General features: G+C 38.4%; 1 protein-coding gene across 1 annotated transcript in view; it reads left to right on the plus strand.

The window, feature by feature from the left end:
- MYOM1 (myomesin 1) overlaps positions 1–24,522 on the plus strand; it is a 142,493-nt gene that overhangs the window by 35,802 nt on the left and 82,169 nt on the right. Inside the window, exons 6-13 of the mRNA XM_004606000.2 lie at positions 1,226–1,318; positions 3,159–3,247; positions 3,360–3,416; positions 6,729–6,893; positions 8,220–8,381; positions 17,207–17,348; positions 19,568–19,767; positions 22,879–22,935. Coding sequence (XP_004606057.2) covers positions 1,226–1,318; positions 3,159–3,247; positions 3,360–3,416; positions 6,729–6,893; positions 8,220–8,381; positions 17,207–17,348; positions 19,568–19,767; positions 22,879–22,935 — 965 coding nt within the window. The remainder of the gene's footprint in view (positions 1–1,225; positions 1,319–3,158; positions 3,248–3,359; positions 3,417–6,728; positions 6,894–8,219; positions 8,382–17,206; positions 17,349–19,567; positions 19,768–22,878; positions 22,936–24,522) is intronic.

Genomic DNA, 24,522 nt, shown 5'->3' on the forward strand with positions numbered 1-24,522 from the left:
GGCTCAACCAGCAGTAACACCATCAAAAATGGCATCTTTTAGGAGAGAGAGAGAAAGAAAGAGAGAGGGAGAAGGAGGGGGAGAGAGAGAGAGAGTACAGAGATTGAGGCACCTGCCTTGCATGCAGTTGCAGCCTTACAATGATTTGAGTCCTGGTACTGCATGTAGATCCCCGCGCATTTCCAGATGTGGTCCCTGAGCCCAGACGCAGCACTTCTAGCTGCCCCCTCCTCCGCAAAGGGGCACTTTTAGCTTAGTTTGTTAGAGGTTTTCTTTCATGATTGATATTTCAAAAACTTTCATACTAAGAGCCATATTTTCTTATGACTATGACATGTTTAAATATAATGATGTTTAACACAATGCATTGGATTTTTTTGTTTTTTAAAATTTTTTTATTGAATATCACTGTGAGAATAGTTACAAAGCTTTCAGGTTTAAGTCTCGGTCAAACAATGATCAAACATCCATCCTTTCACTAGTGCGTATGTTCCACCACCAAGAACCCCAGTATACCCCCATCCCACCCCCCACTGAGTCATTTTTTTTTTCAAAAAAATTAATGGAATAACACCCAGCAGTATAGGGATAGGGGCACGCAGTGCTAGGGATTAAACCCAGAGCCTTATACATACAAAATATGTGCTGTATCATTTGAATTCTCTCCAGGTCCTATGTCCTTTCTCTTGTGTTATGTTGTTTTGGTCTTTTGCTTTGTTTTGTTTTTGGAACATACTTAGCAGTGCTTAGCAGACCATGTGATCTCAGGGATTAAATCTGGGACTTCCATATGCGAAGCATGAGGTCTAGCCTGTTGAGCTGTCTCCTCATTTCTGGTCCTAGACTCAACTTCTACAACTGTTCATTGGTCTTTCCTATCTCTTACTTCCTATAAAAGCAATTATTATACTAGATACTCTTTTATGACTGACTCTTTTCACTCAACATTCTATATTTGAGATTCAACTACATTGATCTGAGTTCTTAAATGTAATTTTTGTGATTGATGAGAGAAAAGCACATCTGTTAATAAGTTTCATTGTATTCATTGTTGTGAATGTTATTTCATCTTCCCTGGACATGCATGTATGGAGCAGAGGCTGCTGCTAACTTCGGAGTTGTCTTCACAGGTGTTCTCACGGGAACAAGAACTCTGTGTCTGTGAAGTTAATTGTAAAGCTGTTTGCACTTCACCTTAATTCAAATTTTTTTCATTGTCTCATAGGTATAAAAACCAAGTGCCAATAAATATCCACACAAACCCTGGAAAGTATGTTATTGAAAGCCGATATGGAATGCACACGCTGGAGATTAACAAGTAAGAGGACATCAGAAGATGTGTGTTGCCTGCTAGTTGCTCAGGAAGGAGGCTCATAACTTTAGTTAACAATGACACCGTCCCTACTCCTTCCCAGTTCTGTGATCACAATTAGAATGTTCATGTACATTGCTTCCCTTGGTGCTCACCTAAATGTGATGTTCATGACACATTGTTTAATGCCTCAGTACCATTCAAGGTGCCCTTATATTTGAATCTAGTTGGAGTTGATGAGGAAAAAGTAATTCAGATTCTAAATTTTATCCTTTTATATACTCAAGAGTTTTTCCTGAACATTACTAAAACAAACAAAAGCATCACTTATATTTATTCTTTAAGCATTCCATATCATTATCAACATCACATCATTATCATCCCATTTTGCCTTTAATCAGTAAAGGGCAGGAAGATTGGAGTGTGTGGCATTGAAAGAAGGCTGGACTTGAAGATAATTGTTCTTTCCTTCAGGTCATCAGGAAATATGGGGCACCATGCACCTCTCTATTCACCTATAGAAGTGAGACAGAATAGGTTACTAGGAGGTTTGAGTATGAAGACAAACCCAAAGCAAAAATTGAAAGCAAGAATTCACATCATACTTCCCTCGTGTCAAAGGTCTTTCATGTCTCCTAAAGATGGTTTTGAAATCCAACTCCAGTTATGTGGATGAAAAATATTAAAAGAGCTCTTTCCATTGTTAATTCACATCAAACTTTTATATGCTGAGATGTAAAAGTAAAACTGACATTATTTTGATCTCACTAAATGATCTCCCCTTCTCATATCAGAGGTATGGACACAGGGAAAACTGTGCTTCCAACAGGATCCCTGTAATGGCCACTAAGTTCAACCCTGACCAAAAGTCACATCATTTCTATCAATTGGTGATTACACTGAGGCAACAGTGAGATCTGAAATTGCTTATAATGAATGAGTTATGAGAAAAGCAACCAACTTAACCTTCTTGGAGTTTTACAGATATATATATATATGTATATATATATACATTTCAGTAGAAAATATATTTTCACAAAAAAGACTAAACTCCAGATAATAATAACAAGCATGGGAATCAGTTGTGATAAGACACAAACCACTTGTTTTGAAATCTTAACCCCTTCATTTCTCTGTGTTGAACAGATGTTTGAGGCAGATTTTCACCCTAACCCCATTTTACAAAAATAGCTATTTCTATGAATTATAACTGGGAAGAAACTCCCAACTGGCACATCTGGTGTCATGCTATGGACTAAAACTCCAGATGTGTCCTAAGTCTGAGTACCACTGAGGGGTAAATAATGGATTTAATAACTTTGAGGTCAGAATGCAGAACTGGCAGCCACACCACCCAGATCAGGTTTATGGCTTAGAGAGCCCGTGGGAGTCTACAAGGGGTGACTGTCTCTTCACCATGGTCTCCTGTTGCCCTCAGACCACTCCCCCTGAGGGCTGGGGGGAGTGCAGGGAGGATGGCCACGGATGGACTTTTTCCGCATCTGATGCAGCTTTGGAAAATATTTGGAAAATATTCAACATAACACTACCCATGCTAGTTGTGTGCTTAAGCCCTTTTAGAAATTGGGGGGTGGGAGGGTTTAAGTGAACCTGTGTTAGGATCCTAGTGGACTGTAGGTGTTTTTCTCCCATTCTCTCTGCGGTCTCTGTCATGGACGATGTACAAGCGTCAGGGAGCAGGTAGTGTAGCTTTATGAAGGTCCCCAGAGCTCTGTGTTAGTGGCTGCCTTGCTGCATGTGGTGTTGGCAGAGATTCTTGGTGGCACGGCTCGTCATTACAAGGAGTGTCACTCTCACGGCCACTCTCTTCCACACGTTCTTTCAGTTGTGACTTCGAAGATACCGCTCAGTACCGGGCCTCCGCGATGAATGCTAAAGGAGAGTTCTCTGCTTATGCTTCAGTTGTGGTAAAGAGTAGGTTTGCTGAACGTACTTTATTCAGAGTGTGGATGTGCATTATTAGAAATTCCACTTTATAAAAAATGAATGTGAAGTAGTCTAAATTATTTCCATTTTTTTTCGCTAGGATATAAAGGAGATTATGATGCAACTCGCTTCCGTGCTACTACCTCACCCCCAAGCTGTAAGTCTGCAAATGTATTTTCTAAGTGGCATCTTTGCTTCAAATATATAATTCATTTAATTATCCATTCTATAATGCTGACAAAAGATATGTATGCTATACAACAGTAGTATAACATATCCAGTATTACATAATATCTATCTGTGGCTAGTTTTATTTTTTAACTCTTTGGTTATTATTCTTTTTCTAAATGTAATTGCTTTGTTTCAGTTTTATGATAATCCCCCCCGCCCCCACACACACTCCACTATGAACTGTATTAGATCACTCTTACTCAACCTTAAATATAAGGACAACATCATTTACTTATGGAGCCTATGTCTAGGCTAGGGCAATATCTGAAAGAACTGAAGTACGTGCAAGACACGCACAGAGCTCAATTCCCTCCTTAGCATGGCCTAATATAACCCTGGTGGCCCCAAACCTGCATGTATTGATTCATTTAATGGTCCCCAATAAATTAGTGACTTAAAAAAATTCTGTCCTATATAGATAAGGAAATAGTTTAGAGGCTTTAGTGTGTCAAAACCACTCATGATGGTGGGTCAGAATTTGTAACCTGGTCTTTCTAATTTTGGGGGATTGGGGCCACACCAGTGATGCTCAGGGGTTACATTCAGAAATCACTCCTGGCAGTTTTCAGTGGACAATATGGAATGGCTAAGGGTCGAACCTGGGGTTGCCACATGCAAGCTAAGTACCTTACCCACTGTACTCCCTCTTCAGCCCATCATTTTCCTAATTCTAAACCATAAATAAACCTGGCAAACATTTTCTGCAAAGGACTAAATTGTAAATACTTTACGCTTTATGAGTCCTACAGGTCCTGTTACAACCACCCAACTCTGCCAATGAAACATAAAAGCAGCCATGAGTAAATCAATGGGAATGACTGTGTTCCAACAAAACTTTGTTTCCAAATACTGATATTTGAATTTCCAGGGATTTGTCATTTGATCAAATGTTCTTTCTCTGCTTTTTTTTTTCACCTTAAATGAAGGGTTTTTAAAACCATTCTTAAAGGTAGAATACAGAGGTCCAGATTTGACTTGTAGATTTGCCAACTACCTTAAACAAGGAATTTTCTCCTGGAAACAGCTCACCATTATTTCTCAAGTTGCCAGCCCAGCCTCAAAATCAGCTAGGTGTGATCAAGTTATTTCCATTTTGATTCCTTAGAAGTGAAATAGATGGGACCTGTGCTTATGAAAAGGGGTCTCTCTGCTAGTGGTTGTCTGGGAACACAAAAATTCAAGGCAAGACTACATATTGGTTGAGAGCACAGCTTCTGAAAAGAGCTGTCAATGTGATTCTGCAGTATGATTGTGAGCATTTATTTAGCTTCCTTTTGAGTTAATAGATAAACTCAATAAAACACTTAGAAACATAATTGAAATAGTCTGAAAGTTAGCTTTCACTCTCATATTGTGCATAAGAGGTCTTAGGAGAAGAGGTGAAATTTGAAAGAAAGAATCTATGTTTTAAAGTTGGCTAGTTGTGATTTGGAATTTCAATTCCACAATACAAACTTGAAAATATTTATTACTTTGTGAGATTCTATATCCTCATAAGTATTAGAGGATATATATTAGAGGAAAAGATAAGGAGCCTGGCCTATAATAGCCCATCACATCAATAGTCAATATTTTCCCAAGCCCTTTCCTTTGAGAAGAGAATATAAAACCTAGGAAAGTTTATGATAAAACTTATTATTTTATATTTTCGTATTTCTAAAAAAAGTATCTTCCAAACTTTCAATTACCTTATAAATTTGTACTTTCAGTAGAAATATGCATATCATTGTTTTGAAGTTAATCTATGGAATCACTTTTTTTAAAATTAAATTTTTGGCAGTACCAGGGATCAGGGCTGGAGTGATAGCACAGCGGTATGGCGTTCGCCTTTCAGGCGGCCGACCCGTGTTTGATTCCTCTGCCACTCTCAGAGAGCCTGGCAAGCTACCGAGAGTATCGCGCCCGCACAGCAGAGCCTGGCAAGCTACCCGTGGCGTATTGGATATGCCAAAAACAGTAACAATAAGTCTCACAGTGAGAGACGTTACTGGTGCCCGCTCGAACAAATCGATGAGCAACGGGATGACAGATTTTATACGATTACTATACCAGGGATCAAACTCAGGGCTCACATATGTAAGGCAAGTGCATCACTGCTGAACCACATCCCAGGTCTTTCAAGATTAAATTATTTTACTGAATAAAATTATTTAATTTAATTTAGTTTGGGGGCCACATATGGCAATGTTCAGAGGTTACTCCTGGCTCCACTTACTCAGAAATTACTCCTGAAAAAAAAAAACACAGAAATTACTCCTGGCAGTGCATGGGGGACCATATGAGATGCTGGGGATAGAACCCAGGTCAGCCACATGCAAGGCAAGTACCCTACCCACTGTATTATCTCTCCAGCACAATTTAATTATCTTAAGCTTTCAATTTCCTTATATTTACATTTCAAATTATATTTTTACTCATCATTAAAATAATTAAAACAATATAAGGCTGGAGAGATAGTACAGGGGTTAAGTTAGTTACCTTGCACATGACCAACTCAGGTTTGATCCCCAGCACTACATTTGGTCCCCAAGCACTGTCAAGAAAGATTCCTAAACAGAGTCAAGTGTAATCCTTGAGTACTTCCAGGTGTGCCCCAAACAAGAAAAACAACATTAACATTTATTCTATTTTATTATTATTTTTTTGCTTTTGTTTTTTGGGTCACACCCGGCGATGCACAGGGGTTACTTCTGGCTCGGCACTCAGGAATTACTCCTGGCAGTGCTAGGGGGACCATATGGGATGCTGGGATTCGAACCGGGTTGGCTGCGTGCAAGGCAAATGCCCTACCCGCTGTGCTATCACTCCAGCCCCTAACATTTATTTTTAATGAGTAACTGATATGGCTGTTTTTCTAAGAGTACAAGTGCTGCTACAGTTTAATTGAGCTCAGAATCGAAACTTTATGAGTTCATATATTGCAGCTTACTAAAAAATGTGGTATAATTTACATTTTGTATGGCATTTAACATAACCTTTACATTCTATTTATTGTAGTAATGAAAATAAGCAGCTAGATTATTTGACCAATGAATCAAGAATTAACATACACAGAATTTCCCTTATGTCCAACATCGTAGTATATCTGAATGTTCTGCACACTTTAGTAGTCTTTTTTCTCAGATAAACAATTTGATTGGTCTTTGTTGTGACTGTTTTCTGTTTGTGCTTATTAAAATGTTTGTATCTCTTTGATGAAAAAAATGTATTACTGACATTTGTTTTCCATTGTACTCAGTTGCTGTGACTCCTTACGGCTATTCATCCAAGTTTGAGATCCACTTTGATGATAAGTTTGATGTGTCTTTTGGGAGAGAGGGTGAGACTATGAGTCTAGGCTGCCGTGTAGTTATCACACCTGAAATCAAACAATTCCAGCCTGAGATCCAGTGGTACAGAAATGGTAAGCTTTTAATTAATTCTCATTTGTGTTCTAATTTGAAGGTTATCATCTGTGCTTAACATCTGAGCATTAATATCCTAAAGATTGTAGAAATGTGCTGTAGAGAGGGTACAAGGGCTAAGGTGCTTGATTCTCATGCAGACAACCCCTGTTCATTCCCAGCAGCACACATGGTCCTCCCCACAACCAGCATCACCAGAAATGATCCCTGAGTGTTCCCAATCCCAAGTGGGGAAAAAAAGAACTGGATATCTGTTTCTCAGAGCTGGCAAAATCTGGACATCGGATTACATATATATGTGTGTATGCATATATGTGTGTATATGTATATATGTATATATATACAGACACATATATACATATATATATTGCTGAACCACATCCCAGGTCTTTGAGGATTAAATAATTTAATTTAATAAAATTATTTAATTTAGTGAATTTTTGGTTTTGGTGCCACACCTGGCATATATATATGAAGATATATATGCACATATATATGCATGTATATATATGTGTGTGTATATATATGTGTGTATCTATATATAATCCATGTTCTTCAGGCTACAATTGGCAATACTAAGGGCTTTCTCCTGCTTCTGTGCTCAGGATCACTTCTGGCGGATTTACAGAACCATGGGGTGCTGGGGATTCCTACCTGTTATGCTATCTCTCTGACCTTACTTGATATTTTGTTAAAAAACTTTTATACATCTATATCAAGATCGTGTAACTTTAATACTATATATAAGAGATGATTTCTTTTCAACAAGTAAATATGGAAAGAAAAACAAAAATAATCTTGTTTTCTAAAATATATTCATTTAGATTTTATTTATATTTATATTAATCTTGATATTTTAAAATATATTTTAATAAATATTTTTATTTATATTCATCTTGATTTTATTTGGTAAAAAATTAAGTCTAATAAAGTTTAGTGGGGCAATGGGATATGCTCTTACCCTGGGTAGGCTACAGCACACCAAGCTAGTGTCCTAAACTTTAGTTGTGCACAAGGGCACCCAGCCCTGTTTGGGTGCAAGACCCCTGTGCATTTCAAATGCAGGGTTTTGCTGTTTCAGTTTGCCTGGTACTGTGTGTGTGCATTATATGCATATATACATACATATACATATTTCAATCACCTATGTCCCCTCATCTTCCAAATATGTCATAATGGCTCAAAACCTTAGAGACTTTCACTAATAGTTAAATAACTTTTGGTTTATAAGAAGAGGCAGATAAAGGATGAAAGGGAGGGAAGGGAAGAAAAAGGAAGTAATGAATAAAAACCCTCAATTTTCTTGGATATGTTTTAATTCTTAGGTGTACCTGTTTCTCCATCAAAATGGGTACAAACACAGTGGAGCGGAGATCGGGCAGCGCTGACATTTTCTCACCTCAACAAAGAAGATGAAGGCCTGTACTCAATACGTGTACAAATGGGGGATTATTATGAGCAGTACAGCGCATATGTTTTTGTTAGAGGTAAGGCCTAGCAAAAAGAAGTATTCCCAAGACCTTTAAACACTAAAGCAAGATTAACCTATCCAAACATGGTTTTCATAATGATGAAAGAGCTATTTAAAAAGTCTTCCTTATTGTGCAATATAGGGATATTAACTTCTAGTAAAATTTAGATCTCATGCAAAAGGATAGCCCTGAAAGAACCAAGTCAAAGGCATCCGGTTTCCAGGCTATGTCACTGTCACTAATGTACTTCCTCATCTTCAGTGAGCCACCAGTACACTTCTCTGTAGATATTCCTGTAGAGACACTAAACCATAACTATATTATGTGCTCTCTCAATTTTTGGAAGCTACAGTAATGTGCTATTTTGGAATTTAGTTCTTAGCATTTATTTCAATGTCAGGGCTGGAATGGTTGTCAGGGATGTTGTCACCAACAGTGTCAGAGACTGAGGAAGCTACTCCCATCTCTGTTTTGGGGATTACTGCTGGTGGTACTCTCGAGACCACTTAGTGGTAAGGATTGAACTGAGATTGGCCACATGCAAAGCACGTGCCTTAATCCTTATATTATATTATCTCTGTCCTATCAAGGAGTAAATTTATTTATCACTCTAGCCCCCTTCTTTATAGTTTTAGCTTTAGTCAACTAGGAAATATTTCTTCAATATGGTTATTAAGACAAACTATAATTATTAGTTTGTAGTGTCTTCACTTCTAATGCTTTCATATGAAACAAAAGAGTTTTACCTTGCAAGATGCTCATTTCCTACTATATGGCACACAGAGATTCTGTATTAGATTTTTGTTGTCATGATTTAGCATATTGTCCTACGGCATTTATACAAGAAATATTTCTTGTGCTTCCATGGGGCAAGAAATAAAATGTTCAAGATGAATGATTTTAGCTATTAATAGATAATGCAAGCCTATTAAGTTCAGAAGCATACAAATAGTTCTGCTGGGTTATCAAATATTTTAATAATAATTTAAGATGCTTAGCTCATAGGAAAAGAAGGTATTTATTCACCTAACAGCAGTTGAGAGTTTTTTACTTTTTTTGGGGGGTGGGGTAAGTGACTCCTCGATGTCTCAGCTTCCTCTAACTCCTGTTATGAGAAGGGTTGATCAAATGCCAGGAAGAACTGACAAATGAGTAACACCCCCACTCCCCAGGCTTGGCCTCTCATCTTATTAAGTCTCACTTAAAAGGCTATAACTAGCTATTTTTCAGTCCCTTTTATTTCCCAAAAGCTTCTCTCACTCAAAAATGTAACCTGAGGACATACTGCTGAGAGGACTATCTGAGGATCCCAGTTCATAAACAGTTTAAGTCCTGTTTCTTATTTAAACCTGAACTTTTACTAACCTCAGATAAACTAAGCTGAGATATGAAACTAGAATTCTTTTCACAAGTATCTTCAATCTGGGAACAAACATTTCATTAGAATAAGTATTTTCCTTTCTTTTCCAAATTGGTAATGCCCAGAATTGGAATGGACAAAGTTCAGGATTCTTAAATGCTTAGGGCCATGTCTAGGAGGTAACAGAGGAGCTATTTGTTTCCCTTTGAAGACTTTCTCAGTTTCCTAGTAATATTGCTCAATAGATACCTTAGGATCAGACTTCTGGTGCAACTTACCTTAGACTTTCCAGTTAGAAATCCCTGACATAGCCTTATTTATTTTCTTCAGAACACTCTGTACAGGCATGGATCAGGAGGCAAAGGTTAAGTGTTCCTTTCAGAGCTCTTTCTAATATAATGTTTGTCATACTCTTAGTGAAAAACATATAGTTATGTTAGTATGCATGTTGCAAGACTGATGTTTGCTGTACTGGGGCCAAAAATTTAACCCTGTGGCAGTATAAATCATGAAATCCTCTGAAAGTACAAAGAAATTCTGATAAAAAAAGGAGTGGGGACAATTTTATATTATAAATCTACAGCTATTAAAACCGTGTAATACAATAATAAAGGCAGTGGGGCCAGAAAGATAATAACAGTGGATAAGGTAGTTTCCTTGAACAGGGCTAACCTGGGTTCGATCCCTCGCACTCTATGTGGTTCTCTGAGCACTACCAGTCAGTGAAGGCCTGAGCACAGAGTCAGAAGTAACCCTGAGCATCACTGATGTGACCCAGGAGCAAAACAAAACAAAAAAAATAAAGGCATTCTTTTAGTTCAATGAAATAGAATTAAAAATCCAAAGATAATCCCTCATATATATGGACAGTTAATATATGACAAAGGAACTGGGTGCATGAAGAAAACCCTCTTCAACGAATAGTGTTGGAAAACTGTATAACCATATGCAAAACAATTAAAAGTAAACACTTCTCTCACACCATACACAAAGGTTAACTCAAAATGAACTAAAGATCTCAATATTATACCAGAATAAAAAAAAGTACAACCAAGAAAACAAAGGAGGAACTCTTCAGGATATGGATCTCTGAGATATCATCGGTGATTCAATTTTACTGTCAAAGGAAAGCAAATAAATGGGATAATATCAAGCTAAAAACTTTTCATGGCAATATAAACCAAACTAAAATAAAAGAACACTCTACTAAATGGGAGAAAAAATGTTTGCATACTATCAGATAAGGAGCTAATATATTAGATAAGATACATAAAGCACTCACTGCAACAAAATATTAATAATTTCGTCCAAAAATGGGGAGAGAAAATAAGCAGACACTTCCCTTAAGAACACAAGTGGATAATCAAGCCAAAATTACAATGATTATCATGCTGAGTGAAATGAGTCAGAAGGAGAGGGACAGGTATAGAATGACTGCATTCATTTGTGGAATATAAAAAGTATATAGTATGAGACTAATATCCAAGGCCAGGGTAAACAGGGGCCAGAAGGCCTGGTCAGTGGTTTGAAGCTCGCCATAAGAGTGTATGTGTGTGGGGGGTGTGGGGGAGGAGCAAAGGGTAGTTAGTATAGAGAAGAGACCAACATGACAGTAATAGTTGAAAATGAACTTTTTGGACAGGAACTGAGTATTGAAAGTAGGTAAAGGGATATACTTGATAACCTTTCATTATTTGTATTGCAAATCAAAGTCCCAAAATGGGTGAGGTGAGAGAGAGAGAGAGAGAAGAGAGAGAGAGAGAGAGAAGAGAGAGAGAGAGAAAGTACCTGCTATATTGTTAGGTGGCTACAGGGATCGGGAGGGATACTGGGGATATTGGTGGTGGGAAAAGTGCATTGGTGAAAGGAGGGGTGTTGGAACATTATATGACTGAAATCCAATCATGAACAACTTTATAAATGTGTATGTGATTTGATTAAAAAAAGAAGAGAAAAGAAAAATGGTAATGATAATATCTTAGCAATGGGAATTGGCATTTATCAAGAAGACTGGAAAACAATCATTTTTGGTGGGGATTCCATGAAAAAGGAACGCTTGTTCACTGTTGTGAGAATTTTACCTGGTTCAGCCTCTATGGAAGATGACATGGAAATTTCCCAAGAAATTAAAAATAGAACTTCCACTTGATCCAGCAATCTCATTCTTTGGCAACTATACCAAGAACATTAGGTGTACTGCACTAAGTACTCAACTATAGTTAAGGTGTTACAACAGGGAGTGTGGTTCTGCCAGCAGGTCAACCTGTACCTGTGGGGTGGGTGTGTCAGCAGCCTGATAGTAGCTCCAGTTTTCCTGATGACCCCAAATTGCCGCTGTGCCTCTGACCAGACCCCAACAACTTGGGACCAACTAAGTTTCCCAAGAAATGGACAAAAGTTAGGTATGTGGGAGTCATGCCCACTAACCATCTCTGACTCAACTATTCAAGCTCTTTTATTGGCCTTGCTTCAGAGACCCATAAATAAATCTTGGAAGAAATCAAAAGACACAGTTAATCTCAGACCTGTGCAAGGCTGAACAGATGAGGGTAAATAGGAGGGGAGCAGGTCAGCCCTACATAAGCAGCTGCTTACTCCCACAATCCAAAATTGCAATCATGGCCCTGGCTGGATTTCTCTGTTTCTGGATGGACCTCACCAAGATCACTTGTATCACTTGTCATCCTGTTGATCTTTGATTTGCTCGAGCAGGCGCCAGTAATGTCTCCATTTGTTCCTGTCGCATGCTAGTGTAGGCCAATGGTATCTGCCTGCTCCAGGAACAGGAAGAGCCTCAAACCATTCATCCAGGGTTTTGACGAAGAAGTCTGACCATCTCGTAGGTGGGCGGCCATGTGGTCTTTTGATGTCCCATGGAATCCAGTCGGTAACAGCTCTAGTCCAGCAGTTGTCTCTAAATCACATTATGTGTCCGACCCATCTGATTTTCGATGCCTTGGCAAACGTCCTGATATTTGACCATCATCTCTGATTCTTGATCGTTGATGGAGGTCGGAACTCCGGATTCCTTCTCTCACTTGAGTGAAATGTGATACTCCAAGCATAGCTCTTTCGATTCCTCTTTGGGATACCCGAATAGTGTTCTCATCCTGTTTTCATAGGGCCCAGGTCTCTAAGGCATATGTTAGTGCAGGAAGAACAGTGGAGTCAAAAAGATGTGCCCCGAGCCAAAGGTTCTTCATCCTCTTAACCATTTCTTCGACGCTCTTGAAAGCGTTTCACACTGCTCTCTTTCTCCTGCGCAGTTCTGGTGCCATGTCGTTCCCCATGTAGAGTTCTCAACCCAGGTACACATAGCTGCTGCATTCAGAGATGTTTGTTCTATTGAGAGCAAATGGAATGTCAGGGACTAGTTCGTTTTTCATAAACATTGTTTTGCTGAGATTCAGCTGCAGTCTGACCTTTCCACTCTTTTTTTTTTTAAATTTTATTTCATTAAATCACCGTGTGGAAGATTACAATGCTTTCAGGCTTAGGTCTCAGTTATACAATGCTGAAACAACCATCCCTTCACCAGTGCCCATATACCACCACCAAAAAAAAAAAACAAACCCACACAGTACACCTCCCATCCCGCCCCCCCATCTCCTACCTTGTAACTGATAAGTTTCATTTTACATTCTGTTTACTTTGGTTACATTCAATATTTCAACACAAACCTCACTATCGTTGTTAGGAGTACCCTACTAGAGTCAGACCTACTGTGAAGACAAATAAGGTCTTCACAGTAGCGGCTGCGCGGTTTTGAATTTCTGTACTTTAACAAGAAGTCCAGGGAGATTTCTTCCAGATATTAGATAATTGCAGGCTTGAAAACCCAATCTGTGGTCTTAATATGGCGGCCACCGCGCCCTTCATCCCCGGAGAGAAAGAGGCGAGAGGGAGAAATACCTTTCCCCTCCTGGGCGGGCACGGGGCCGAGGCTTAGTTCTCAGGCTGGAGACATTCTGCGAGGAGTTGCCCAGGCCGAAAGAGGTTTTGCTGGGTCTGGATTCACGCTTGTGCAGCTGCGGAGAGGCCGCACATGTGTGCGGCCCCCGGGATCACATCTCGGCGGTCTGACCTTTCCACTCTTGAAGTTAAATTCAGCCAGCATTTGCGCCACTTGGCTAATGTTTTGTGTTATTAGAACGATGTCATCAGCGAAGAGGAGGTGGTGTAGTTGGCTACCGTCTATCTTCACTCCCATTCCTTCCAATTCCAGTCATCGCATGACGTTCTCAAGGTTGGCACTGAAGAGTTTTGGTAAAATGGTATCACCTGCTGAACCCCTCTCAATGATCACTTCCTTGTAGAATGGTGAGATCCTAGTGGTGGTGAATCCGTAATACAGGTTGTGGAGGATCTTGATGTACTGAGTTTGAATGCTCTGTTTGGCTAGGGCTTTGATGACCACTTCAGTCTCAATAGAATCAAAGGCCTTCTTTCAATCGATGAATGTTAGACAGAGCAGTATCTTTTTTTAAAAATTAAATTAAATTAAATTTATTTATTTTTTATTTATTAATTTTTTTAGTGAGTCACAGTGAGGGTACAGTTACAGATTCACACATTTTCGTGCTTGTTTTTCCCTCATGCAATGTTTGAGAGCCCATCCCTCCACCAGTATCCATTCTCCACCACCAATGAACCCAGTATCCCTCCCACCACCCCCCATCCCTTCCCCCCACTCCACCCCGCCTCTGTGGCAGGTCATTCCAATTTGTTCTCTCTCTCTCCTTTTGGGTGTTGTGGTTTGCAACAGGAGTATTGAGTGACCATCGTGTTCAGTCTCTAGTCTACTCTCAGCACGAATCTCCCTCCCCGAGCAGGATCTCCAATCACATTTTACTTGGTGTTCCCTTCTCTATCTGGGATGACTTTCCACCAATATGTGAGGCCCGCTTCCAAGCTATGGAGCCAACCTCCTGGCATTATATACTACTATTCTTGGGTGTAAGTCTCCTTCTCTGTTATTTTATATTCCACAGATGAGTGCAATCTTTCTATGCCTGTTCCTCTCTTTCTGGCTCATTTCACTTAGCTTGATACTTTTCATGTTGATCCACTTATATGCAAAGCTCATGACTTCATCTTTTCTAACAGCTGCATAGTATTCCATTGTATAGATGTACCAAAGTTTCTTTAACCAGTCATCTGTTCTCGGGCACTCGGGTTTTTTCCAGATCCTGGCTATTGTAAACAGTGCCGTGATGAACATATAAGTGCAGATGTCATTTCGACTATACTTTTTTTTTCTCCAGGATATATTCCCAGAAGTGGTATTGCTGGATCAAATGGAACCTCAATTTCTAATTTTTTGAGAATCATCCATATTGTTTTCCAAAGGGGCTGGACCAGTTGGCATTCCCACCAGCAGTGTAGAAGGGTCCCTTTCTCTCCACATTCTCTCCAACAGGGGTTGCGTTTGTTCTTTTGGATGTGTGCCATTCAGACAGAGCAGCATCTTGAACTCCTGCGAAACCTCAGTGAACTTGGTCACTGTGTGGATATGGTCGATCGTGCTGAATCCTTTTTGGAACCTGGCTTGCTCGCCTGGTTGTCCTTCATCTAGTGTTCTGCCTATTCTATTCAGCATGACTCGAGTGAACAACTTGTAGACAACGGACAACAGACAGATTGGGTGATAGTTTCTGATGTCATGTATGTCTCCCTTCTTGTACAATAGATCTGTTTTACTGGTTTTCCACTGGGACAGAACCTTGCATTAGGACAGGTAGTGTGTCAAGAGCTGAGCCAGTGTATTGACGAGTACTGGTGGCAGATTCTTCAAGTGTTCGGGTCCTCATTGAGCTACAATCTGCTAAATTTTGGGGTATGCGGGTTTTGTGGTGACTGAAATCTTCAGACTTTCTTGGGGCTGGGATGGGCTACCTCTCCTCATCTCCCTGTATTTTCAGAAGCCTCAGCAGTCACATCCATACCCCAAAGCTGCTACACAGTTAAAAAAGAAACTTCAGCCTTGCCTTCCCAATAAAAATCCTGAATGCCCTGAACAAGCACAATGACCTCATAGTATCTGTATTGCAAACCAAATGCACATAGAGAGAGAGAGAGAAGAAAAGTGCCTGCTATAGAGGGCAGGCTGGGGTGGGGCGGTGGTGGGGGATGCTGGGAGGGAAACGAAGGACATTGGTGATGGGAAATGTACACTGGCGGAGGGATGGGTGTTGGATCATTGTATGACTGAAACCCAATCATAAACAGCTTTGCAACGGTCTATTCACAGATATTCAATGAAAAGTTTTTAAAAAAATGTAAAAACATCCAAAATGTTGGTTGAGATTTGGATAAAGTAATGGTATAAATATGCAATGGAATACTACTGAGCTATGAGAAAAGATAAAACATTACCTTTTGCTACAACTCAAATGAAGTTAGAGGGTTTTGTATTAAATGAAAAATGTCAAATGATGAAGGTCCGGTAACTTCGTTCACCAAAAGCATAAATTTTGACACTACTGTAACCATATTACCTCAACCACAGTAAAAAAAAATTTTTTTTTTTTCCTTTTTGGGTCACACCTGGCAATGCACAGAGGTTACTCCTGGCTCTGCACTCAGGAATTACTCCTGGCAGTGCTCAGGGGACCATATACGATGCTGGGAATGGATCTCAGGTTGGTCGTGTGCAAGGCAAATGCCCAACCTGCTGTACTATCGCTCCACCCCCAACCACAGTAAAATATTTTTTAATTAATCATCATCATCATCCCATTGATCATCGATTTTCTCGAGTGTTCTCAGTAACATCTCCATTCGTCCTAGCCTTGAGATTTTAGCAGCCTCTCTCTACTTGTCCTTTCCAACGGTGCCGCATTGGAGGCTCTTTCAGGGTCAGGGGAATGAGACCCATCATTGTGACTAGAATATGCCACGGGAAGCTTGCCAGGCTCTCCCATGCAGGCAGGAAACTCTTGGTAGGTTTCTGCCAGGTTCTCTTGCCAGGTTCTCCAAGAGGAAGAACGAGGTTATAAGATGTTGCTCGGCCTTCAAGTCATGGCGTACTTCTGGGAGCTTGGTTTTATAGTCTCGGGATGTTGATGGGATTACACGGCTCTGGGGGCAGTTTCTGGGTGTGACCACCTAGTTACTGGAAAATGGGGGATCTGGGCAGAAGAGGCCAATCAAGGATGCTTCTGTTTTGAGTTTAAGCAATAGGAAACCTATCCCAAGAACACTGAATGAGATAAAAACTTAAGAGATTCAAGTGAGAGGGGGAGAGAGAGAGAGAGAGAGACTACCATATGACAGTTGCCTTGCACTCCTGACCCAGCTTCAAAACCCAGGTTCCACACATGTTTCCCTGAGCGACACCTGGGTCACTCCCGAGCACAGAACCAGAAATTTTTAAATTAAATTAACATTTTTTAAAAGATGAAATTTGTGCACTGAGAACTTAACTTGCTTGCTTACAGAATAGTCTGAAAGGGTTAATAGGATCTTTCTCTGTCTACAGATGCAGATGCAGAGATAGAAGGAGCCCCAGCCTCTCCATTGGATGTTGTTTGCTTGGATGCCAATAAAGATTATATCACTGTCTCTTGGAAACAGCCAGTTGTGGATGGAGGAAGTCCTATTCTGGGATACTTTATTGATAAGTTAGTACTAAATTCAACTTTAATTAGCATTATTTGGCCATAGACTTGCACGCTTCATTTCTCCTACCTTTTCTAGTCAAATTAGTTTTTGTTCTGGCTTCTCTTACCCTTCTCTTTTTTCAGATCTCTCTCATTTATCTGTCTCTCATTATCTGTCTCTCTCTGTGTGTATAAATATCTCTCTATATAGTCACTATTCATTTTTACTAGTTATATTGTTACCTAAATTCTAAAGATCATCTTTGATTTTGATGACCGATGCAAGTCACTAATTTGGAATTAATTATGTAAATTTATTTATAGAATAGAGATCATTTTGGAAGTGAAAAAGCCAGTATTCAATATATTTAATATTAATATTCTTGCTATTCTAATAATTTTAAATTATTTTAGGAATACTAACAAAATTTTATTTACATCACATATGTAGTTTAAATTATACAAAGAAATAGCAAAAATCAATAGTGTTAAATTATATTCTATCTATAAGTGCCTTACTGTTTTTATTATCCCAAAACTTATAAGCTCTGATATTTATAGTTAATCTTAAACATTAATCATCTAATGATTTTTGATAACATAGACAACAAGTTTAGACTATTGACCTACATATATTATTTCTTGACTTGATTTTTGTTAAAATCATTGCTCCAATTCTCTTTCCAGATTTGGATAATACAACCTTGATTGTGAAATCACTGGGGATAGATAATCTGTGCCGCTATGGTCCAGTGGGAGTGTCAAGGTTATTAAAGCTGATATTTATAGCATTAGTACAACTTTGGGCTCAATAGCATCCAGAAAAACTTTGATCATAAACTATATACTACTTTACTGTACATTAAATGCTTTTTTTCATTATTGCACCATTTAATAAAGAACTGAAGTTTCAGATAGGTTTTTTTTCCATCTTTATAGTATTTGCTTTATTGTCTTCAGCAAATTTCCAAGGTATTTTCCAGGTTTGATCAGTGAAGATGTTATTGATAACATTTATTAAGTATTTGTCATGTGCCTAGCACTGTTAGAAACACCTCACCTATATTAATCACTAACCAATAGTCACCCTTTGGAAAGTAGGAACAAACCAGTATAAAACCAGTAGCTAACCCAAGGTTCATGCTAGTGAGGATACACCAAACTGGTAGTAATTGGCAGAACTAGAATACAGCCTGCTTGCAATCTTTAGTTCTTCCTACTCTAACATGTTGTAGAAATCTTTAAAGCTTTAGATGTAGCGCTCCTTTTCTCTCTCTCTCCCTCTCTCCCTCTCTCCCTCACTCCCTTTCTTTCTACCCACATAAGGCAAAGCACACAGCTAAAGTTACTCAGGTGTTAGGTTACAATAGTATTTGCACAGGGGAAGGAAACTTGGCAAAATCTTGGAGACAGGCAGAGTGTGAAGAATTGTCTTAACCTTATGTGCCTGGTCTTTCCTCTCTGCCACCTTAGTTCTATAGCTTGAGCCCAAGGGTTGATTCCCTCCCGCACTTTTCTTGCTTTGTTTTTATATATCCTACATAAAAGTTAAATTGTCTGGTATTGGTTTTTATCTTTCTGATTCATTTCACTTGGCATAACAACTTCCAATTCCATCCATGATGTTGCAAATGGCAAGAATTTATCTTCTGTTATTAAGTGGTTATTCCACTGTGTATAAATACCAAAAAGTCTTCATATACTCACCTGTTGTTCAGTACTTCGGCTAGGGTAAACAGCATTGCAGTAAACATAAGAGTGCCTGTATTAGTAAGTAGGTAGTTTCTTATAGGTAGTCAAAACTCTCTCTTTTGACTCTCTACAGTTGTTACATTTAAAATAAAATGTCTTTTTAAAAAATAGACAAAGAAATAAGTCACTAGTGGTGAAATTGAAGACATAAGACATGGAGTGAGTGGGGTCTTCTCGTTAGTATTTCCAGTGTAAAAATTTTAGGCATCTGGTTTCCCCTTGAATCTCTCCTACTATGGTCCCTCACTGGGTTTCTTTGAATGAATTCAAAGACATGTACATGTTCCTGAAGGCATTTTTTTGTGTGTGTTGAAGACACTTTGCAATAGGATGGAATGGAATGCCTGACCCTTATTGAATTGTTGAATCACACTTGAGCAGGATATTTTTAGAGTAGAGATCTGAAAGAAATGGACAGGACTGCACCTTTGGAGCAACTCATTTAACCACACATCTCTTAACTCTTTGTCAATCACTGTGTCTCCTAGATGTGAGGTGGGCACAGAGAGCTGGTCTCAATGCAATGACACACCTGTGAAGTTTGCCCGGTTTCCAGTCACTGGATTAATAGAAGGTCGCTCCTATATATTCCGAGTCCGAGCTGTGAATAAAACTGGAATTGGTCTACCATCTCGTGTTTCGGAGCCTGTTGCAGCTCTGGACCCAGCTGAGAAAGCTAGACTTAAAAGTGAGCTTTTTTTTTTTTTTTTTTTTTGGTTAATCTTGCAGGTTTTCTCTCCTCTGAACCTATTTTGAATAACTACAACAGATCACACTGCAAGGTTATTCCTCCTTCTGCCACTAGAGGGAGAAGAGAATAGGAAATACTTCGTTGATGGCTAATCCTAGGGAGGGAGAAAAAGAAAATTGAAAAAGTGTCTTATTTTGAAGTAAAATAGTTTTATTTAAACAAGTTCACTTAGAGAAATGTGAGGGTAGAAAGATACAGAGACAGACAGATGTGGGTGTCTCCAGAGTGGATAAAACCAAGTTTTGATTTTCTGACTCAATTTTCTAAGGGCATTACCCTATTCAATTTTGTATTTGATTCAGAAAATCTTGCCTTCTGAAGTCAAATTCTAGGGATTCTATTTAAAATCAAATATGAAAGTCAAGAACCTTGAGAACTCTGTAATTCCTATTATCAGCACGCTGCAAAACCACTTTTCTTTCTGGTTCAGTAAAAATGTAAGGTAAATTTCCTAACCTTGGGAGCCAAGGAGATGGCTCAAAGAACTGGAAGGAATGCTTTGCATATAGGAGGCCCTTTTTGATTCCTGGAACCTCTTAAGCCCTTGAGCTACCAGGTATGATCTCAATTTTTAGAATAAATAAAATTTAATTTTTTTATTTTATTTTTTTTAAATTTTTTATTGTGGAAAGTTACAAAGTTACAAAGTTTTCAGGTTTAAATCTCAGTTATACAATGCTCGAATACCCATCCCTTCACCAGTGCTCATATTCCACCACCAAGAATCCCAGTATAGCTCCACCCCGCCCCCTCACACCCCAAACACCCCCACGCCCCTAGCCCCCCCACCCTAAGCCCCCCCCCGCCTGTGTAACTAATAAATTTCACTTTACTTTCACTTTGATTGCATACAATATTTCAACAAAACTCACTATTATTGTTTGGAGAGTCTCTCCCCTAAAGTCAGACCTGCTGAAAAGGAAGCATTAGGTAATTTGTTTTCCATTGCTGAGGATGAAGAAGTGTGAGGTCGAGTGACCACACTTAGCGGCCTCTCAGTTTTGGGTTTCTGTAATTTAGTATTTTAGTAACTAAGTCCAGAGAGATATCTGCCAGAAGTTGCATCGTTGCCAACTTGTACTTCTCAGTTACATTATTAGAATAAATAAAATTTAATTTTAAAAATAAAATTGCTATCCTGAATTTCACCCTTAGAGTATGGATATCTCAATACCATGAGATTCTTTACATTAAAAATCATTTACAGAAGTATCGTATAATGTCTGCATTTTACCGTTAGTTGGAGCGCATCCTTAGAAAACTGAATGTAACAAAATAAAACAACCCCAGGATATTTTTGGGAAATTGTATGCTCTCTAGCAACTTTGTGTGAATTTTTATACAAGCACTATTTTGTGAGTTATATAAAATGTTATAAAAATAGAAAAAATCATTTACAACATTATATCTTATTATACTTAAGTTTCCATATCAGACAATCAAAATTAGTCTTTTCTTATGTTTGGCCTGCATGTGTTAATGTAAAAATCATGGAACATGAATTATGCTCTGTGTTTGGTTTTTGGGAACCCACAGAACATCTTCAGTATTAGACATGTGTACTTGATTGAAGGCTTAGCAGCATCCTGAATTTATTCACTGAAAGCCAGTATTTCCCTCCCCGCATCTCCAGTTTGACAACCAGAATATCTCCGGACATTGCCTAATGTGTCTGGGAACAGATTCACTCTAGTTAAAGAGCACTGGCTATGAATTATTTGCAGTGTTATTCTTTACCTTAAGTACATGTAATAGCTCACTTTGCAGTAAACTAAATGAAGTAATGTGACCTTTTCCTCTGGAGAATGGTCAGGTTCCATGATTGCTCTCCAATCACTTTTCATCTATCATCCAATTACCCTTCCTTCTCCCTAAGCTTGAAAATTCCACATTATACTTTCATCTTTTATGAATTGCAATATAAATGAATTTTTTTGCATTTAAAATAAGTTTTCTTACTTATCTATTTTCTGTTCTTGCATAAATTACTGTGAAAAACTCTTGATTGAAGCAGGAGTTGAGATTTTCCTGCTGTCAATAATATCACAGAGACAAAATTTTCCTCCTTTACTTTGTATGGCTCATTGAATTTATGTTTATTATTTATGACTTAAATTGGTTTCTTTAGTGGTGATGTTTTGTAGATTCTAAATGTAATGGAAATTGCTCTAGTTGAGACCTGCCCCAGGATCAATACTCCTCACTGCCGGGTGTGACCCAAAAAAGAAAAAAAAAAGAAAAGAAGAACAAATAACTACTGGGTTTTTATTTGTTTCAGAAATGTTCCACTCAGACACATGCTATTTCTTCAGGATAGCAAGAAAGCATATATATATATATTGCTTCTGATATATATACATGTATATATATCAGAAGATTAATAACAAGCACCAAGGAATATGAGTTATTTATTTACATGGCCTATGTTAATGCAATCATACATTGATTAATAACTGGTCTACATCCTAAAAATGCATTAATAGGTAATTTTCTTGTACAAACATCTTAGAGTGTAACTACACAAACCAAGACAGTATAGCCTTCGACATAACTAGATAATACAGTATAACCTCTTAGGATCCCTATTGTATGTGCAGTCTGTTGTTGAATAAAGTGTCATTAGCAATGCTAGTTCTATTCTAATGCTTCAATTCTAGAAATAATGACTCACTTCAGGTAAATTCTAGACTAACAGATTGTGAATCCCTTGAGGATGCAATGTCACATATATGCTAAGATTGATTAGGGGGGAATGTCAGTAAACTAGTAACCAATCCATGTATGATTAATTTGTTTTTTTAATCAGTGCACTGGAAATGATACTCATAAAACTTTGTTTTTGTTTTTGCTTTTTGGGTTACACCCCAGCGATGCTCAGGGGTTACTCCTGGCTCTGCACTCAGGAATTACTCCTGGCTGTGCTTGGGGGACCATATGGGATGCCGGGGATTGAACCCGAGTCGACCGTGTGCAAGGCATATGCCCTACCTGCTGTACTATCACTCCGGCCCCCAAAACCTCGTGTTTTTTTTCTTTGACTCTGTTCAGGTCGTCCCTCAGCACCCTGGACTGGACAGATCATTGTCACTGAAGAAGAACCTACAGGTAAAGTAACAGTTTCCTCAGATACTTTTCGCTAATGTTTTGTCATATGGCTTAGCTTACACTACAACGAGGGTCTGCTGTAGATAATTTAATATGTTTTGGTAAAGACCTGAAATATTTGGAAATTATAGAGTAACATATTTTGAGAGAATTACTTTTTAAAAGTTTTACTGAGGTGCAATTGTCATCTAGCAAGCTGGATGTTATAACATGATAATCAGTTGATAAGATTTACATGTGCAAACACCATTGAAATTATCACCTTTATAAAAGTAGTGAATCTATCTATTACCCCTCAAGTGTCCTTATGCCCCTTCATCATTTTTTCCTCTCAGTCCTTTCCCATCTCCAGTTCACTACTGATCTGCTAGTTTTATTGTCCACAAGCTTAAAGAAAAGGAATTATATTCATTCTTGTCTAATTCCCTTTGCATAATTATTTTAAAATTTATTATATTGATACATCTTCCAGTTCATTCAAATTTGTTTATCCACGATTATTAAAAGCTTCTGTGAATGTCTGTTAAATGTTATTTTGGATATATGCCATCATTTATATTGGATAAACATCCAGAGGTTGAATGGATAGATGATGTGTTAGGTATATGTTTAATTTTTAAAGAATCGTTCAACTGTCTTCCCAAAATGGTTGTAACATTTTACGTTCCCATCAGCAGTATATGAGAGTTCCAACTCTTCCACACTATCACCTGTACTTGGTATGGTCACTCTTTTAAAAAGTTAGTTTAGTTTTTACTTTTCTCTCCCTTTCCTTCTTTGGGGACTCACACTGTTGGTTGCAGTGCAGTGCTTGTGCACCGTTTCATTGCAGTGCTTGCCAGGGCCTTCACACTTTAGTTGTGGTGCTTGCACACTTTGGTTGTGGTTGCTGGCTGGGAGTTGCACACTTGGTTGAAGCGTTCACTCTGGGTTGCACACTATTTGTGATGCTCACACACTTTCTTGTGGTCCTGGGGATCCTCAATGACAGTGCCACTGGGATCAAACTCAGCATGCAGGACAGTGCCAGGGATAGTATGCAAGTCCTGATGCCCGAAAGGCAGACTATTTAAACACTGAATTTCCTTCTGTTCAGTCTTTTAAAATTTTATATTCTAGTGATATATATATAGTGGTGGTTCATTTCATAGTGTATAGTGGTCATAATTTGAATTTTCTAATAATGCTAAGTATTTTAATATGCTAAATTAGCATTTTTGCATCATATTTTATATCTTTATGAAAGTTCATTTAGATATTTTTTCTTTGTCTAGATATGTTATATCATGAACTCTTACATTTTAATTTATAATTCACTTAATTTTTCCATGTTGTGGAAAGTTAGGGTCTAAGTTATTATTATTTTACATATCATTATACAATTATTTTAGCAATATCTGTTGAAAATATTATCAATTTCTTCTTGAATTGTCTTGGCACCATTGTTAGGACTAAAGTTGTGGACTTATGGCTCTCTCTATAGAAATGGAAGGAATCTAAATTAATTATTGGGGTGGGGCACGCTAAACTTCTCTGATTACTATATAAACTTTATTTATTTATTTATTTAAATTTTAGGGCCACACA

The sequence above is a fragment of the Sorex araneus genome, chromosome 2 (genome assembly GCF_027595985.1).
Source record: "Sorex araneus isolate mSorAra2 chromosome 2, mSorAra2.pri, whole genome shotgun sequence".
NCBI lineage: Eukaryota > Metazoa > Chordata > Mammalia > Eulipotyphla > Soricidae > Sorex > Sorex araneus.